Source organism: Bison bison, unplaced genomic scaffold (genome assembly GCF_000754665.1).
Source record: "Bison bison bison isolate TAMUID 2011002044 unplaced genomic scaffold, Bison_UMD1.0 scf7180017864198, whole genome shotgun sequence".
NCBI classification, from domain to species: domain Eukaryota; kingdom Metazoa; phylum Chordata; class Mammalia; order Artiodactyla; family Bovidae; genus Bison; species Bison bison.
This window is the reverse complement of record NW_011494770.1, coordinates 8293290-8309171: the sequence shown is the minus strand read 5'-3', so window position 1 is coordinate 8309171 and position 15882 is coordinate 8293290. Positions and strand designations below refer to the sequence as shown.

General features: G+C 37.3%; 1 protein-coding gene across 1 annotated transcript; it reads right to left on the bottom strand.

Annotated features, from left to right (window-relative positions):
- Positions 1-7437: 7437 nt before the first annotated feature.
- On the bottom strand, positions 7438-8469 carry LOC104991699 (trace amine-associated receptor 3). Its single transcript, XM_010844291.1, has one exon. The coding sequence runs from the start codon at positions 8467-8469 to the stop codon at positions 7438-7440; it is 1032 nt and encodes a 343-aa protein (XP_010842593.1).
- Between the last annotated feature and the right edge of the window lie 7413 nt (positions 8470-15882).

The following is a 15882-nucleotide window of genomic DNA, read 5'->3' as shown; positions in this document are numbered from 1 at the left end:
AGTATCCAGCACTAATTATTTGATTACTTATCATTTTGGTTCCTAAACTCTGATATTCATATAATAAAATCTCAAATACCTAATCACCTTCTTTAATAAATGAACTTTTAAAATTATTTTTATCCTTTTACTCTTGTGAATTAAAATTTTTTTAATTATTTTAAAAATTACTTTGAAAAATATCTAACAATTACCACAAAATAACTTATACATTTGTCACTAATAGGCTTCCCTACAGGTAAAGAATGGCAACTCATTCCAGTATTCTTGCCTGGAAAAGTCCATGAACAACGGATTGATATAATTTAACCTCCTAGGTTTGTAAAGTGAATTTTGTTTGTTTTATTTTGGAAGACAAGTTATGAAACAGCTGCTAGAAATTAATAGTATTATTTCATGCTTCTGATGAATGGTTGTATATATTAGAGAAATATTTTAACATTTAAGTATCATACTAAGACAAAAGGATAGAATAAAACACGTTTATTTTAAAAGTTAATACATGGAAGATTTGTTAAGAGAATATCAAAGATAATTAAGCTTTTATCGTCTTAGTTAAAAGTTGCAAAATAAATAAGCAAAAGCAAGTATAACTACTAGTCTACTGCTTTGTTAAAAAAGAAAATAGTCCAGAAGAAAAAGAAGGAAATTATTAAGTGCACAGGATTTTATTTAAAAACTTAACAAAGTAAAGATTCCTTTTCACTGAAGATTCACCTCCAGGAAAGAATTTTTTAATAACAGTAATTTTTAATAATGTAAAGTTAACTCCTCTATGGCATCTGACTTTTATCATGGGACATTGTTGTTACACCTATTTTTTTTTTAATTACTGACATTTCAAAAAAGGATGAAATTAATGACAACACTGCAAAGAATGGCCTAAGGAAAGTATAGAAAATTGTTAATTTTACCAGGAGGTAAAAAGAAATATTTACTAGCAGTTCTGGAGAGAAGCAAAAACTGTATTACTTTTTAGTTCAAATTTCATTCTTTCAGGGAAAAAGTTACAGAATGGATAAACAGACTCAAGGACACTGAAATAATAATTTTGAAAAATGTAGAACTTTCTCAGAATTTCAAGGAAAATATGAAAAAGAAATTATATAATAATTTTCCTCAAGTATTAAATATTTAAAAGTCTATTAATATATATGTATTTTCCTCAAATAAGAAGGAAAATATCCAACAAGCTCAATAATATATTGCAAATGAAATGGAAGAAACAAGGAGAAAACTTATATTTGCTTTATCAGGAATGATTTTTCTCCTCTTACTGGTTATGAGGCTTAAACACTCCACCTCTGAGACTATTTTTCTGAAAACAATGATTTTGTCTTGCTTTGCTCTATCTCACTCAAACAATAATTTCCTAGGTAAGACAGATTACTTGTGAATTAGATGTGAGAAATGACTGTTGTGGATGTTTAGAATTGCCTCTTTAGAATTCCAGTGATTTTTAAAAAATGATCCAAATCTATTTTTATAGATCTTATACTTTGTAGAATTTATAGATTAATATTTTAAGTTTGGTAATATTTATTTTACTTGAAATAAATAAACACATACATATAAACATAAATACATATATCTGATCTTTTCTTTCAAGATACTCTTCTTTTGCTTATTGGAATTTGTTTGGCTAAGTTGGTAATTTGGAGCTAACATGGTTGAAAAGTGATTTATTTGTTGTGCTAAGGTTTCTTACCATGCAAATGAGCCTTATGCTTCACCACTCTCTCCCCTGATGATTTTCCCCCAGAAAATACACTTAGGCCTGAGATCTTATTGGTAGGCTCCTGGCAGTCTGTGTTGTCCTCAGTATTTATACACAAAATATGCCTCCTGTGGCTGCATTACCTGGGTTGTGCTATTAACAGGAGTGTTTTTTTTTAACAACTTCAGCATGTTGTCAGCAGAAATGCTATATCGAGTCACCAGAGAATTGGCTCTGGGAGAATAAAAGTTTTGTGCTATGATCTCCATGATTTCAAAGGGGCACCAAGAACTAGCCTCACACAAAGCAAAAGTGGAGAAGATTGAAAGGGGGAGAGGAAAGGTGGGAAGGAGGAATGAAGGAAGGAGTTAAAATCCAACAAATGCTCACTATACTTATTACCAAATGCTGCTGCTGCTGCTGCTAAGTCGCTTCAGTTGTGTCCGACTCTGTGCCACCTCATAGACGGCAGCCCACCAGGATGCCCCGTCCCTGGGATTCTCCAGGCAAGAACACTGGAGTGGGTTGCCATTTCCCTCTCCAATGCATGAAAGTGAAAAGTGAAAGTGAAGTGGCTCAGTCATGTCCGACTCTTAGCAACCTCATGGACTGCAGCCCACCAGGCTCCTCCATCCATGGGATTCTCCAGGCAAGAGTACTGGAGTGGGTTGCCATTGCCTTCTCCAAATGCTAGATGTTTTCAAATAGTGAGTTTTTTAATTCTTGTGAAAATTTGACTAATTTATATATCTTTCCCGTTTGCTGCCATGTACAAATCAGTGATACTCACTCACACTGCAGTGCTTTGTCTATAATTTCCTGAGCCCAAACAAAAGGCAATAAGAACCATGCTTCAAACCAACCAAACGAAAAGGGGAAACTTCCATCATCATGTGGGTATGTTCATAGTCACTGGGAGACGGTGTATTCACTAGTGCACCATAGTTCCGACGGTGTGCTAAGCTTCAGGGAGTTTATGACAATAATTTTTTTAAATTTTATTTTATTATTTAAATTTACAATATTGTATTGGTTTTGCCATATATCAACATGAATCCACCACAGGTATACACATGTTCTCCATCCTGAACCCTCCTCCCTCTTCCCTCCCTATACCATCCCTCTGGGTCGTCCCAGTGTACCAGCCCCAAGCATCCAGTATCGAGCATCGAACCTGGACTGGCGACTCGTTTCATATGATATTATACGTGTTTCAATGCCATTCTCCAGAATCATCCCACCCTCTCCATCTCCCACAGAGTCCAAAAGACTGTTCTATACATCAGTGACTCTTTAGCTGTCTCGTATACAGGGTTATTGTTACGATCATTCTAAATTCCATATATATGTGTTAGTATACTGTATTGGTGTCCATCAAACCACAGAACTGTTATATTTTAAATACCCAATGTTTCAGTTCAGTTCAATTCAGTTCAGTTGCTCAGTCATGTCCGACTCTTTGTGACCCCATGAATTGCAGCACGCCAGGCCTCCCTGTCCATCACCAACTCCTGGAGTTCACCCAAACTCATGTCCATCGAGTTGGTGATGCCATCCAGCCATCTCATCCTCTGTCGTCCCCTTCTCTTCCTGCCCCCAATCCCTCCCAGCATCAGAGTCTTTTCCAATGAGTCTTTTTCAACTCTTTGCATGAGGTGGCCAAAGCTTTGGAGTTTCAGCCTCAGCATCAGTCCTTCCAATGAACACCCAGGACTAATCTCCTTTAGAATGCACTGGTTGGATCTCCTTGCAGTCCAAGGGACTCTCAGGAGTCTTCTGCAACACCACAGTTCAAAGGCATCAATTCTTCGGCGCTCAGCTTTCTTCACAGTCCAACTCTCAAATCCATACATGACCACTGGAAAAACCATAGCCTTGACTAGACAGACCTTTGTTGGCAAAGTAATGTCTCTGCTTTTGAATATGCTATCTAGGTTGGTCATAACTTTCCTTCCAAGGAGTAAGCGTCTTTTAATTTCATGGCTGCAGTCACCATCTGCAGTGATTTTGGAGCCCAAAATGTTTAGAGGGTATCAAAGTTTATTTATAAAAAATAGAATCAAATTATCCATGTTTAAATTAACTGGTCAAAATTAACTTTTACAGCCTCTAAGGATTTTCATCATAAAATGAATAGGAATGATAAGAAAATATTGTTTTCTTTGCACATTCATCTGGGTTTACAAAACTTCTCTTTAGAAATTTCTTCCCAGGTAGATGAAGCAAATCAACCATATAGTATTAATATAGTTTGTGCTCAGTTTAAAAGTAATCTTTGTACATTTGTCATTTTCAGTATTTGCAATGTTTAAGGGAATTTAGCATTTACTACAAAAGCTTTATGATTCCCACTTAAAAATACGTCATTAAATCATTGATTTAGCCATGATTTTTAAGTTGAGAGGAAGAAGTAAAGTTTGCTAAGTTTACTAAAGTTATGATAATTGTTAAGATTTTTAAATTTATCATATTTGTAAGTCATTACATTTGCAAGAGCTAGGTACTGGGGAATGTTTTATGTATATTTAACAATTAAATTTTCAAAAAGTGACCTTGAAATTTTAATTTGATAAATGTAAATAAAAATATTGAAGGAATTCAATTACCTAAGTCTCTTACTGCTTCTTAAAAGATGTTGTGAAAATTTACTAAGTGTAGAATAACTTATATTCTAAGTTAAATAAAGTTCAATAGAAATTATAAGTTAAATTTTAAAAGAAGAGCTAATTTCTTAAATATTATTTTCTGAATAAAATATTAATTCTTAAAGCCAAAATTATCTTACTCTTTTTTATACACAAAAGGACACCAGAAATCTCAAGATGACAACTGATCTTCAAAAGAAAAAGAAGTTTGCCAAGTGGAGGAGGGTGAATCGCCCTCAGGTAGGGCCAACAAAGGGGGGATGACTTATTAGGGGGCCAGTGATTCCTTTAGAGGAGGGTAGACTTCAGAAGAGTGAGTAAGTATAGAAACTTAGTTTCTACACAAAGAGTGACTTTGTGTAGAAACACAAAGAAAGGCCAAGTCAGGCCTATACAGACCTGATGTCTTTGAGGAGAGTTTCAACATTTTATCTCAAAACAATGAAAAGCTACATTCGTTCTTGGTCCCGCAGGAAACAGATGGTGCAATCAACCTGTATGATTGAGGACAGTTTAATTAAAAAAAAAAGAAGAAGAAGAAGAAAGAAAGAAGCTATTTACAAAGATGTGGGCAGTGTTTAAGGAAACCAGCCAGAAAATTCTAGCACTCAGGGCAGCAATAGTAGGAAAATCCTATGGACAGAGGAGCCTCGTGGGCTATAGGCCATCAAGTCACAAAGAGGCAGACACGACTGAGCACAGGAGCATTACCTTGGCTGGAACTGACAGAAGATGAGGATGGTACCAGGAGCACTAGAGGATGGCTGTATGGAAAAAGAGTCTGAATGGCCTTTCCTGAAGGAGTCAGCCAGCCCCAGGGTAACTTGGCAGGGAGGTGGCCTAAGCACCCTGATTGCCCCTCCTTCCATCCTGACATCTCCTGCCAGTGCTTCCTGTTGGTAAAATGGCATCCATTAGACACTCCAGGGCAAGAGACCTTGTACACCCTAATTCAAACCTATGCTTTCTACACAGAGTTCGTGGAGAAGGCTTGGACAAGCAGAAGGGATTTAGCTTGGAAACCATGTAAGATATTTAAGAGGAAAGTGTCAACTTGAGATAATTGTGCAGAGTAGATTGCAAAGCTGTAAAATGGGAGGCAAGAACACTAGCTAACATGGTGAGAGAAGAGGCGTATGCTGAGAATCAATTCTAAGTAAATATTCTTATCCTTTACTGAGTATCCAATATCTATCTCAGTGAATGTAGACAATTTTCCTATAGCCTCTTGGCTATATATTTCATGAAACTAGCTAAGTCCATTCTAATAGATTGTCCCATTTATATTTAGATAGATTTATATGTTCAGTCTAATAATCAGATGCTAATGTTGTATATACTAAAGCTGGCCATCCCTACACTGCTCCCTTCCCACTTGGAAAATTCCTAATCCTGCTTCCCTGAGAAGCACATGGGCATAAGCATACAGACACAGACACACACACACAGGACAAAGACTCTCTCCTTTGATCAAATTTTAATCAAGCTCCTATGACTCCTCTGCTTGCCTAAGCCAAACTTGGACTTCCTTCTTTGCTGTGGTAGACTCTAGATTGAGCAAGAATCCTGCTAAGTCAGTTTAGCAAAAACTCCCCTACTCTTGGTATCTGACTAGCCTCACTATCTTATCACTCTGCCCTACGTTCAGCAAGAATTCTGATGAGTCAGTCTAGCAAGAACACTCCTTGATGTTTCCTCTTAATAATTTTCAATCCACTATTCACAACCCAGTCCCATGGGAACAAATCCCCACTGCACCTTGTTAGAGTTGAATTCGATCTCTCTACTTTACTACAAAAACCCTATTGTAGAAGCTTTCCTTGAATAGTCTGCCTTACAGTCTTTAACAAATATCATGAATAATTTCTTATCTCTAACACACAGAGCATGAAGTTTTTAAGAGTAAGGAAATTGTTCAAAAGTAGAGAAACAGATAAAAGTTTTAAAAGTTGAAGGAAGCCAAACAGAGCAGCCCAATCACTGGATGTGAAGTGTATCTACTACTGAAGGGATTCAAGTCTGTTTTAACGTCCTCATCTGTGAAGGGAGTGGCATAATAGGATCATGTCCATGGTCTTCTGAGACTCTCAGGAAGAAGGATCCTGGCCTTGCTCTCACAACCTAACATGTCTCTTCCTGGACAGAGCCTAAAATATTCACTTCAAGACCAGCAGTCAAATTGGGTTAATAAATACTCTTTGGTAAATATAAAAATATTCATTGGCTACCAATTATACATTTATTATGCACATTTGCTTTTCTACCAACAAATAGTTGCTCAGTGACTAAGTTGTGTCCGCTTCTTTGTGACCCCATGGACTGCAGCACACCAGGCTCCTCTGTCCTCCACTATCTCCCAGAGTTTGCTCAAATTCATGTCCATTGCATCAGTGATGCTATCTGACCATCTCATCCTCTGCCAACCCTTCTCCTCCTGCCCCCTCAATATTTTCCAGCATCAGTGTCTTTTCTAATGAGTGCAATGAGTCAGCTCTTCCCATCAGGCAGCCAAAGTATTGGAGCTTCAGTTTCAGCACCAGTCCTTCTGATGAATATTCAGGATTGATTTCTTTTAGGATTGACTGGTTTGATCTGCTTGCAATCCAAGAGATTTTCAAGAGTCTTCTCCAACACCACAGTTCAAAAGCATCAATTCTTCGGCATTCAGCTTTCTTTATGATCCAATTCTCACATCCATACATGATTACTGGAAAAACCATAGCTTTGACTATACGGATTTTTGTCAGCAAAGCGATGTCTCTGCTTTTTAATACGCTCCCTAGGTTTGTCATAGCTTTCCTTCAAAGAGCAAATGTCTTAATTTCATGGTGCGTGTAACAAGTACAGGGAATAAAAACCGTAATGAATGAAGTAGTCCTTACTGAATATTATGCTTCAAGACACAATTTGAACCTATATATTTGAATTATATTATTAAATTATTCTTGGATCTAGAATTATTGAAATTTAATAAAATAATATTTGCAGTGACCTGGGGATGTAACGTACATGCTTCAGGTCAAAATTATAATAATCTCACTTTCAATACTCCATTCACTTGTAATGGCCTTTTTATTAATGTGCTTCAGGAAACAGATTTGCACTTTCTGAATGGGAGCTAAATATTTTTCCTGACACTATATATTTAAGAGCTTTCCGAAACCATGGATAAAAGAAGCCATGAATGAGAGGATTGCAAGTGGAGTTGAAGTACCCAAGCCACACTAAAAGATCAAGTACTATCATGGGAGTGGAGTAGCCTAGATATGGGTCAATCAAAACAGCAAGAAAACAAGGCAACCAGCAAGCTAGAAACACTCCCATTACTATACCCAGGGTCTTGGCTGCTTTGCGATCCTTTCTCTTGGATAAGTTTTTTCTCACTTCCCCCTTTGTGTTTTCAGGCATGTTGTCTATAACTCGAGCATGTCGTTTGGAAACAATAAAGATTTTGCCATAAATACCAACCATAACGGACCCAGGAGTAAAAAAACATGTAGTGAACAATATTATCCCCCAAAATTTGTTGAAAGCAAGTGCGCAGAAATTGAAGCAAGCAACAAGAATCTCATAGTTCTGCATATCAGAAACATTGGCCTTGGATAGAACTAAACCAAAAGAAAAAAGAGCAGGGGCTGACCAGCAAAATGCAAGCAGCCACTTTATCATGGAGATGGTCATTGTGGTTGTGTAGTGTAGAGGGTAACACACAGCATAAAATCTATCAATAGCAATGGAGCAGAGGTGGAAAATGGAGGCCAGACTTAGCATCATGTCAAAGCTTGTGTGGAATTTACAAAAGCCATCCCCAAAATACCAGCAGCTCTCTACTGATCGCACCATGCTATATGGCATAATGACCAAACCCAGCAGAAAGTCTGTGGTTGCCATGGAGAGGATCAGAAAATTTGTGGGAGAGTGAAGCTGCTTGAAATGTGATATGGAAATGATTATAACCAAGTTTCCAAAGATAGTGATGAACATGGCTCCGATCATAATTGAGTACATTATTACTCGAATATGAAAATGGCGGTTGGTGGGAGGACAGGATTTATTTCCAAATGTTGGACAACTGGATAAATCTTCAGGAATATAAGTTAGATCCATGGTGCTTTATCTCTTTAAACTCCTTTTTTGGAAGGTAAGTCAATGTTTCTTCTCCTCTTAAAATGATCCCAGGAAATTTCAGCCCTGAAAGTACAATGAAGTCACCTGTCATTAATTCATTTCAATTATAATATATAAATATTTAAAATTATATAAATGGTGCTTACTTTCTGAGTTGTTTGCTGCATTTGAAAGTGAAAAACCTCAACTGCTCACTCTTTCCTGTTTTAGTCAATTTTACTCTATTTCATCCTTCTCTTTCATTTCATCCTTCTTTATTCACACTTTGGCCAATCAAATTTCGCATGACTCATATTGATCATAGGCATGCCTTTCTCTTATTCTACTGGGAGGCAAAGGACTAGTCTCTTGTTTTCCCTGAATTCTTGGTACTTAGGTTAATGCTTGTAGCAGGCACTAGATGCATATTTATGAATGAATAAGTATATACATAAATGTGAAATTATGGCTGTTTTAAAATACTTCCATTGTTCCAATAAAAGCAACTGTTTCAATACACTTATAACTTTGCTGAAAAGAATCGAATAATTTCAGGAGCTCACTTCATAAAGTATCTTTCTATATTAAATTGCTTCTAATACTGCTATAAAAGAATCACTCCCAGAGTAGCATTTAGAGAGGCAGACCTGAGAGATTTTCTCTAAACATATTTTACTGATCCTTTAGGCTAGTGAAATAAGACCTAAGGATTTTGAGTTCAGATATGGATATGAAGGTATTAGTAAAAGGAAAAAAAAGAAAAAACTGCTGCAGGGGTTTCAGCTAAATGCCTTTGGGACATGGTGGCAGTGGTGGCATAAGAACCCACTCAGTGCTCCATGACCCTGTTAGGATGGAGTTATGTGTTCTCAGTCATGTCCAACTCTTTGCAACCCTATGGACTGTAGCCCGCCAGGCTGCTCTGCCCATGGGATTTTCCAGGCAGGCATACTGGAGTGAATTGTCATTTCCTGCTCCAGGGGATCATCCCGACCCAAGGATTGAACTTACATCTTCTGTGTCTTCTGCGTTGCTGGTGGATTCCTTACCCGCTAAGTCATCAGGGAAGCCAGGATGGGGTTATACTGGCTTTAACGTCCCTTATGCATTGTTTGGTGCCTTACCTTTGCAGAGTTGGAAGTGTTCTTCCTGCTGATTCAGATACTCTGAAAAATTAAAGAAAATACTATGTGGGAGACTTACAACTTACAACTACACTTACATACTTCTAAGTCCATGAACATGCAGGCAAAGTACACTATTATCTAAATTTAGTTTTTCCTCCTTTTTATCTGTTGAAAAAAATCACATCAGATGGATTAGCAATGGAAAATAAACATTAATGTTGTTAGTTCTTTAATATACTAACTCAAATTAAATGTTTAATTTTTTATTTGTTTGAACTTAGATAAGGTTGATAAATAATATGCTTTCACTTTCTCCTTTAAATTTTGATTGTAATGTGTTTCCTGGCATCTAAGGCTGAAGCCTAAAGTATTTCAGCTGTTAGGAAACTGCTTAAGAGAACTATATAACTTTTCAAATCCACTTCTCAAAATGTAGACTTTTCTGAATGTCTCTGTTTATGTCTTTCAGTTAGGACAAAGAGACTTTTTATTGAAAGTAGGATCAATGCAAAGACCTGGAACTAACACCAATAATAACTGTTTCATTTCTCTCTCCATCAGTCAGAAAGTAATGTCAATTTTTATAATATCTATTAAAAAAAATCTTAAACTCCAAGTCTCAAATATAAATTCTATTTTTTAAAGCTCCAAAATCATGCTTAGCCTAAAGAGTAGATGCCATTCAAACAGCAGATTTGTGTTAATATTTTTATTAAATAAAGATAAAAGTATGATTTTATGAGTAATTTCAAAATTTGAACAGTATCTATATTGCAACAGTGTAAATGGTACATGTAGTATAACAGGAAAGATAAGCAAAAGTTTAAAATTTGCAAAAATCCATGATGTTGGATCTTTTCTGTAAGTTCTCTAACATCTTACATAGACCATAATAATTATTTGAAGACCACAATAACAGAACTGCTTGGAAACCATTCCAGGGATGACAGTAAGTAGACTGCATTCAAATGCTGTGCTGAAAACTAAGATAAAGAGAAGAAAAATTGTTTTTTCTGTGACTGATTTCTATGACAAATGATTAATTTATTCCAAATAAATGGAATCACAGTCTGTAAGTAAGCTTCATAAAACCATATGGCAGTTCGCAATGGGCAGAGATAACACCTTGAAAACAATCTTCTTAAAAACATCTGGGAGCAGGAAAAATATTTTAACTGACAGTAAATACATACCAGAAACAGGCAGAGAGACCTCCATGTCAGAGAGCAGGGAGAGAAAGGAGAGTGAAAATTAAAACCATAGTAAATATCTTTCTCATAAATAGCCATAAACTATAGCATTATTGAAAAACAAACAGAAGAGAAAAATCTTTACTACAACTATCAAAGAAGTATGAGGTCCAATGGAAATTGATCTAAATAAATGTTTTATCAAGTCTATGTGTACTTTTTTTGGTGGATACACGGAAAAGGTCTGGAAAAACATGCCTTGGCTAGAACATCGGAGCACTAGTTTGCCTGTGATAAATGATAAATCTTTTCCGCATCTGTTGGCATGGAAACCCCGGTTGTAACCCCTCCTCCCTTCAATCTACAATACTCCGCAACCTTTGGTCATGTAGTCTCTATATTCCCTGCAAACACCTGTGGTTTGGCCAGTACCCTTTTCTCCACCTGACCCTTCATCTCTTGAAAACCTGAAGGCTCAGCTCAAATATCATTGACTTCTAGAAACCTTTTTTCACTCTCTCAGCTGGACTATTGGGATGACTAAAGATCTTAAAGTTATATTGTCTTCCCCATTTTACAGCTGACTTTGATTTCAAATGCCTTTTATTTTATCCTTTTCTTAGCACAACACTTTAAAAACATACATTACGTTAATTTACAATTCAATTTTTTGAGAAGTTTACAGTTAATGAGATAAAATGCCCTTAACTGTCTAAGCCTGGCAATATTTAGTACGGATCTGCGTTCATCTCAGGTAAGCAGTAATGGCTTGCTGAATTAAATGGAAAGAAATTAATTTTAACACATTGAGAAATCTACATAATAGGCACTTTGTCTCATGGTATTAGAGACATTTGGTTTGAGAAAGATTAAATCATTAGGGAAACAGTAAATCTTGTTTATTTAAATATTTTTTTAAAAAATTTTATAATGTTGTGTTGGTTTCTGCCATACAACAGCTCAGATCAGCCATAATTATACATAAATTCCCTTCCTCCCGAACACCCCCCACCCCACCATCCCTCCAGGTCGTCACAGAGCTGCAGGCTGGGCTCCACGTGCTACACAGCACATTCTCACCAGCTATCCATCTTACACCTTACAGTGTATACATAAAGTAGCTGATGCTACTTTCTGCATTCATCCCACTCTCTCCCTCCTGCACTGTGTCCACAAGTCCAATCTCTATGTCTGCATCCAATCTCTACATCTGCATGTCCATTCCCTCCCTGCAAATAGGTTCATCAATATAATTTTTCTAGATTCCATATATATGCATTAATACACTGTATTTGTTTTTCTCCTTCTGATTTACTTCATCCACCTCACTAGAGCTTACTCAAATTTGTTCTTTTTTATGGCTTATTTAGAAAGTACCTAATAAATCCTCTCCCCATGGACAGAGGAGCCTGGTAGGCTGCAGTCCATGGGGTCGCTGGGAGTCGGACATGACTGAGCGACTTCCCTTTCACTTTTCACTTTCATGCATTGGAGAAGGAAATGGCAACCCACTCCAGTTTTCTTACCTGGAGAATCCCAGGGACAGGGGAGCCTGGTGGCCTGCCGTCTATGGAGTCACACAGAGTCGGACACGACTGAAGTGACTTAGCAGTAAACATACAGTATTCCAAATGAAACTCAGCCAACAAAAATTTGGATATTTTAAAGTTTTTAAATTAAAAGGCACATTTCCACTGCCTTCTCCCAACTTTTTCAGGTATAGAATGTAACCAAGGTCTTGAGGGAGAAGTTGTTACTAAATGCTGTAACTAACATTGCAATCCAGGTCCTTTGGTTCCTGCTGCAATAAGCTTCCCACGATTGTTTACTCTCTAAGAATGGGAAATAACAATAATATCAATAAGAAAGTTTATGGCTTCATTTGTTCATATTTCTTTCATACGGTCCTTGCTAATTAAATTATGGCCTGTAATCAGCTATGGATGACCTCATCTCCTGGGAACATTTTTGGAAATGAAAAATCTCAGACCCCTCCCACCAATGCACATTTTGGCAGGATAATATGTTATTTACATGACCATTGAATTCTGGAAGAATGGTTCTAGACAATAAGGAAGCTGTATTTTTAGTCTGGACACTCTTTGCGTATGAAATGAGTGGATAATCTTGAGGAGTAAAGAGTGACAGACTAACTCAAGTAAATGTTGCTTGCAAGAGAAAAAAATATCAAAAGTGAGATGTGTAGTGTCTGGCAGTGAATTAAATAGTATATACCAAGAGTTTTTTTTTTTTTTAGATATATTATCAAAGAGGAGAGTGCATTTTAACATTATTAAAACACATATGTAACTTACATTTACTATAAATCATGTCTTGCATAGTTCCTGTTATCTGCAAAAACATTTTAAAAATGCCCTACATAGAGACTTTAAACCTTGCCATTTTGATGTAAAATTTAAAAACTTTTTTCATAATAATTGTTTTGCAGTTGGAAAAAAATCCTGCCTTCTCTCTTGCATGCTATTTGTAACAATTTTGGGTTCTTTGTAAAATTTAGTTACTGTTATTCAGTTATTTTGGAGAAGAGAATAAATCAGATTTAAAAAAACTAGGATAGTACATTTCTAATTCTTTTTATTGACTCAGTACCTTCCCTCTCTTGATAAGTTAGTTGTGAATCATTGTGTCTCTTCTGGTGGCTTTGCAGGCATCAAGTCAGGATTGCAGACAGTGTAGTGTCAAGGACTGAGATATCTGACTCATAAAAGTTTATCTCTTCTCTCCAGAGGACTGGAGTGAAGAACACAGATTCAGGAGTTCCTAGAGGGAAACTAAGTGCACAGCCCCAGTGGAATTGCTCTTTTATCTCTCTTTCCTGAGGGATATTAACCTATTCTGTCTATTTTTAATATCCCAGATAGTTTTCAGTGCTTTTTTTTCCAAATAAAGGATGAAAACTTCATATCAATTTCATGGTCATTTGGGCTTCATTCTGGTAAAATAGGGGAGTAAAATTTCTGTATCTTAAAAACATATAGACTTATGTAGCTAAACTAAATGTTGGCTGATATCCAAAGTAGAAATAATTGTCCAAATCATAAAAGGCCTCAGTTTACACTTTGATTCCTGGATGAAATGAGAAGATATTGGGATGGGAGAAAAGTATTTATCTTTGCTTCAGTGATTTGTTTCAGTTTAATAGAATCCTTAGTTTAAAAAACAAAAGTATACAATCCAATTAAATCTTGATAAAAACTAGTATAGTAAATCAGGAGTCCAGAAAGCTAAGTTCTAGTTCTGCTTCTAAAGAAAATTGTATCAGTTCAGTTCCATTCATTTGCTCAGTCGTGTCCGACTCTTTGCGACCCCATGGACTGTAGCACGCCAGGCTTCCCTGTCCATCACCAACACCCATGCTGCTGCTACTGCTAAGTCACTTCAGTCGTGTCCGACTCTGTGCGACCCCATAGATGGCAGCCCACCAGGCTCCACCATCCCTGGGATTCTCCAGGCAAGAACACTGGAGTGGGTTGCCATTTCCTTCTCCAATGCATGAAAGTGAAAAGTGAAAGTGAAGTCGCTCAGTCGTGTCTGACTTTAGCGACCCCATGGACTGCAGCCTACCAGGCTCCTCCATCCATGGGATTCTCCAGGCAAGAGTACTGGAGTGGGGTGCCATTGCCTTCTCCGACCAACACCCATAGCCTGCTCAAACCCATATCCATCAAGTCGGTGGTGCCATCCAACCATCTCATCCTCTGTCATCTCATCCTCCTCCTGCCTTCAATCTTCCCAGCATCAGAGTCTTTTCCAGTGAGTCAGTTCTTCGCATCAGGTGGCCAAAGCATTGGCGTTTCAGCTTCAATACAATAGAAAATTGTATAATCTGGGGCAAATCATTCAATCTCCCTTGGGTTCAGCTTTCTCATCTATAACGGCCTATAAAATTTTGAGTGTGAGGGGAAACAGTACTGACTTTGGGAATGAATGCAGGGTGAACCGTGGAAGGAGGAAAGCAGATAGGATGCTGGGTTACTACTGTATTTGAACTAGTGAACAAGCCAGGATGACCACATTCTGAAACTAAAAAGTGCCTCATAGAGACACAGACTTAGAGAACAAATGTATGGACACCAAGAGGGGAGGGAGAGGGTGGGATGAATTGGAAAATAGGGATTGACATGTGTACACTGCTATGTATGAAGTAGATGGCTGGTGATATGATTCCATGTCTATGAGATACCTAGAAGATTCAAATCCATAGAGTCATAAAGTACTCTGGTAGCTGCCAAGGGTTGGGGAGTAGAGGGTAGTAAGGTGGGGAAGGGGGATGGGGAGTTTTTAATGGGAACAAAGTATGGTTGAAGAAGGTGAAAAATTTGAGAGATGGATGGTGGTGAGAGTTGCATAACAATGTGAATGTACTTAGTGCCTCTGAACTGTACAGTTAAATATGGTTAAAATAATTTTTTTAAGTGCAAAGAAAATTATGTTTCAGTGAAAGGGGAATAAATGAGTAGAATGTTTAGCTACTTGAATGATTTTTAAAATATGAGGAGGATTCTAATAGAGAGAAGCATCATGAGAAACTTTTGGACCAGATAGGACTGACAAATTGTTATTTCATCCATAAACACCATAATAAACAACAACCACCATCACAAACACTATCATTCTGTAAAAAGAACACCATTTCAAAGAAGATGCACTGTTCCACCTCTACCTCATAGGCTATTGGGTGAGACCAACCTATCATTAGGACAGCAAGGATGGAAGGGACATACAAGGTCTGGAGAACATGGGTCAGCCCATCTTCAGGCAGCCAGGCAAGACACCACTTAAGCTGACTTCTGGGTAGTCACTGTTTCATTGTCATCTGTGCAATGAACTAAGATCAAAGCACATTTGTGGGGCCTCTTGAGAAACCTATATGCAGGTCAGGAAGCAAGAGTTAGAACTGGACATGGAACATCAGACTGTTTCCAAATAGGAAAAGGAGTACCTCAAGGCTGTATATTGTCACCCTGCTTATTTAACTTATATGCAGAGTACATCATGAGAAACGCTGGGCTGGAAGAAGCACAAGCTGGAATCAAGATTGCCGGGAGAAATATCAATAACCTCAGATACTGAGA

Coding starts and splice junctions, on each gene's coding strand:
- LOC104991699 (XM_010844291.1), bottom strand. CDS start 8,469: ATGGATCTAACTTATATTCCTGAAGATTTATCCAGTTGTCCAACATTT.